At 49.4% G+C, this 3,712-nt stretch overlaps 1 protein-coding gene across 1 annotated transcript in view; it reads left to right on the top strand.

Annotated features, from left to right (window-relative positions):
- Positions 1-2,586, top strand: part of IGFBP4 (insulin like growth factor binding protein 4) — a 12,281-nt gene extending 9,695 nt beyond the window's left edge. The window contains exon 4 of the mRNA XM_003786392.3: positions 1,316-2,586. Coding sequence (XP_003786440.1) covers positions 1,316-1,450 — 135 coding nt within the window. The 3' untranslated portion in view covers positions 1,451-2,586. The remainder of the gene's footprint in view (positions 1-1,315) is intronic.
- The last annotated feature ends 1,126 nt before the right edge of the window (positions 2,587-3,712 follow it).

Below are 3,712 nucleotides of genomic sequence, written 5' to 3'. Positions count from 1 at the left end.
TTTTTTTTTTTTTTCTATCTTTTTAATAGAGATGGGGTCTTGCTTTTTGCTCAGGCTGGTCTCTAACTCCTGAAGCTCAGGCAATTCACCTATCTTGGTCTCCCAGAGTGGTAGGATTCCATGTGTAAGCCACTGTGCCTGGCATCTACTAACTAATTCTTCTTAAAAAAATTATTAGACTTTTTTAAAGAGCAGTTTTAGGTTTATAGAAAAATCTAGTGGGAGGTGGGAAGTAAAGAGTTCCCTTGTAGTACTGCCCCTACCCCGCTTTCCCCTATTATTAAAATCTTACATTAGTATGGTACATTTCTTACAAGTGATGAACAAGGCATCACTTGGTATATTATGATTATGACCTTGGTATATTATGATTAACTAAAGTCCATCATTTACATGAGAGTTCCCTTTTTGAGTTGTATAATTCTGTGTTTTCTTCCCCCAATTTTTTTCCCAGTGAAGGTTCTGACACTTGGCCCTTTATCTGCAGACCAATTCTGACCCTTGAGCCCATCTTCACTCTGACTCTTATTCTGACATATACTTTTATGCCCCTGCTCCCGCCTGTTTAATTCTGACTCAAACTTTAGCCTGACTTTAGTTGTTCTGATCTTGACCCTCTATCTTTATTCCAATTTTGTTTCTGACTTAGGCTGTAACCCTCACTCAATTCAGGTTATAGTCATTATTCCTAATTTAACTGCAACTCTTATTGAGATCATACCTTAACCCCAACTTGGATCCTGCTCTTAACTATAATCTCATTCTTTTTTTTTTTTTTTTCCCGAGACAGAGTCTCAGTATGTTGTCCTCGGTAGAGTGCTGTGGCATCATAGCTCACAGAAACCTCTAACTCTTGGGCTTACACGATTCACTTGCTTCAGCCTTCCAAGTAGCTGGGACTACAGGCGCCTGCCACAATGCCTGGCTACTTTTTTGTTCCAGTTGTCATTGTTGTTTAGCTGGCCTGGGCTGGGTTTGAACCTTCCAGCCTCAGTATATGTGGCTGGCACCATAATCACCATGCAATGGGCACCAAGCCCCTAATCTCTTCTTAAAGTGTGACCCCTAAGACCTCTTCAACTTAGATCCAGCCTTTCAGGTCCAGCTGTGCCTTTAAATCCCAGAGCCTTCCTAGGGCCCTGCCTTCTGAAACTCTCTGGACCTTTCCCTTCTTGGCCAAGTTCTCCCTGCTCCAGTGAGCTCAGAGGACCTGAGCTCAGCAGCTATCTGACGTGGGGACTAGGCTGGGATTGGGTGAGCCTCCGGGAATCTCTTCCTGCCTGGGAACTGATGCCTCACACCCTTGTCTTGGCAGTGTCACCCAGCCCTGGATGGGCAGCGGGGCAAGTGCTGGTGTGTAGACCGGAAGACGGGGGTGAAGCTTCCAGGAGGTCTGGAGCCGAAGGGGGAGCTGGACTGCCACCAACTGGCTGACAGCTTCCGAGAGTGAGCCCTGCCAGCAAGCAGGGGGCTCAGTGTCCCCTGCCACTTCCATCCTCCGGAGGCTGCAGAGCTGACCTGGAGTGGAGTCTGGGTCTGAGTCCTGGCTCTGCCTCTGGCCCAGAAGTTTCCTTGGGGTGTGTGTGTGTATGTATATGTATGTGTGTTTATGGGCAGGGGTATGCCCTTGTGGTGAGCTGGAGCCTGGGGTATCCTCTTGGAGCTGAGATAGACCAAGAGGTCTGAGAGGGGCACTGGGGAGCCCTGGTATGTTTCCAAATTGATTCTGGATTCATTCATTCATCCATTCATCCAGCCATCTAAAAACATTTACCGACCACATAGTATGTGCCAACTCTACTTTTCAGCCTTGGGAACTCTTATTCTGACTTCCCCTGATTTTGGCATGTGGGGACACTCCTATAAGGTGAGCTCAAGCCTGTGGGAGAAGAAAAGCTTCATTCCCAGAGTCAGAGGAGAAGAGAGAGTTATACCTTGGGCATTGTTCCTCCCTCAATCTAGTCAGAGGGCAGGGGTAGCCCAGGGAGAGTGTGGGGTGGCAGAAGCCTCAATGATTGTGATACAGATCAATGCCAAAGTGAGGCTTGCTGGGCTCCCCTCCTGTTTTTCCCTGTGTCCTTTTGTGGGGATGGACCTGTATAGACAAGCTCACCTTTGGGTCCAGGTGTCGTGTCATCTGTTTGATAGCCTGGCACCTGAGACCCTGCTGTGGAGAAGGGAAGAAGGTCAAAAGAAGGCCTATAGGACAAAGGCCGGGGAGGTGAGGCTGGTTTCTTTGAGCAGTCAGGGTGGGAAGAAAGAATGCAAGGTTGGATTGAATGTGCCCTATGGAGAGGAGGACCCATATTGCTGGGGGGTGAGGGAGTTTGCCTGGGGTCCTCTTCCATACCCCATTTGTGGTCATAGCCATGATGTCGCCAGGATGGCCCCATCCTCCCAGTGGCTCACAGCCTCCCTCCCCATATCTCCTTCCCCTACTCTGCCCTCTCCACACCTCCCTATTCCTCTGGGCATTTTGTGGCTTGACTGGATGGAAGGAGACTTAAAGACCTACCGGTTGGCCATGATGTCATTTCTTTTTTTTTTTTTTAAACAAAACAACAAAACCAAAAAATATCCTGTTAATTGTGTTCGGTTGATTTATTTACAGTTAGACACAGGGATGCATCAAGGGTGGACAGAGGGGGTCAGATTTTGGCAAGTGGGCACCATGTGGTCCTGGGATCTGCCTGCGTAATAGTAGATGACAAAAGGACATCCAGTCCACCTCCTCTTCCCTGAAGCCTCTTCCTAGGGAATGCCTTGTCTTCAAAGTCTGGGCTGTCTGTGCTCAAACTCCTGGGGGATGAACAATGGCTTCTGAAAGGTGGGATTGACAGAGGACAGCCCTGTTGGGCCAGTGCTGTTTCTGTGATCAGTTGGAATGTGGAGCTGGGGCATCTCCTAGGGCATCAGGCAGATTGGGTCTACATCTGGATTTGATTTACTAATTTAGGGGAGGCAGGGACACTGCCCTGCATTTGGGGAAAGGGGGTAAACTCTCCAAACACATTCCACAGCTCTGAATGCCTAGACTTCTGACTGGGTAGCTGTGCTGAGATTTGATTCTGAGAAGCTGGGAGTGGGGGCACCCTTGACTTTGCTATAGAGTCAGTGCCAACCCTGGCTGTAGAATTTGTGCTCACATGGTATGACTGGATTCTTGGCCATCCCCCAAATGCCCCTCCCACTCCTCTGCTCTGTGTGTGTGTGTGTGTGTGCGCGTGGGGTGGCTGCAGGGGTGAGGAGTTGATCTCTCAGATGGGGGCCCCTTTCCGGGAGGTATAGGCAGCCTGCAGATCTTGTGCACTGAGTCTCCTGCCCCTTGGTGGTGGGGGGTCCCTTCTTTCTGGCTGTGTCCTGGATTCTCAGCCCCCTCCCTTGTTCCAGAGGCACTCCCAGACTTCTGATATCACTGGGGCCCTGGACTTGGTTGGCACCTGTGCCATCTGCATCTTGGGTCTGAGGCAACAATCCCATCTCCCCAGTGCTGGCTTAGTGATGGCATCCTGCAGCCATCTGGTCTCCCTGAGGCACCATGACTCCGCTGGTAGCAAGAGATAAAGAATAGAGTGGCGTCGGGGGTTGCTCCCTCAGCACCCCTCTCTTAGGGCCCAGGCCAAGGATGGGAGGTGGTGTAGGCTGAAGATTAAGTTTTAGACCCCTAAGCCAAGTTTAGGAAAGTATATCTTTTTTTTTTTTTTTTTTTTTT

The sequence above is a fragment of the Otolemur garnettii genome, unplaced genomic scaffold (assembly GCF_000181295.1).
Source record: "Otolemur garnettii isolate 467f Iridium unplaced genomic scaffold, OtoGar3 scaffold00018, whole genome shotgun sequence".
NCBI classification, from domain to species: Eukaryota; Metazoa; Chordata; class Mammalia; order Primates; family Galagidae; genus Otolemur; species Otolemur garnettii.
This window is presented reverse-complemented; position numbering and strand designations above follow the sequence as displayed.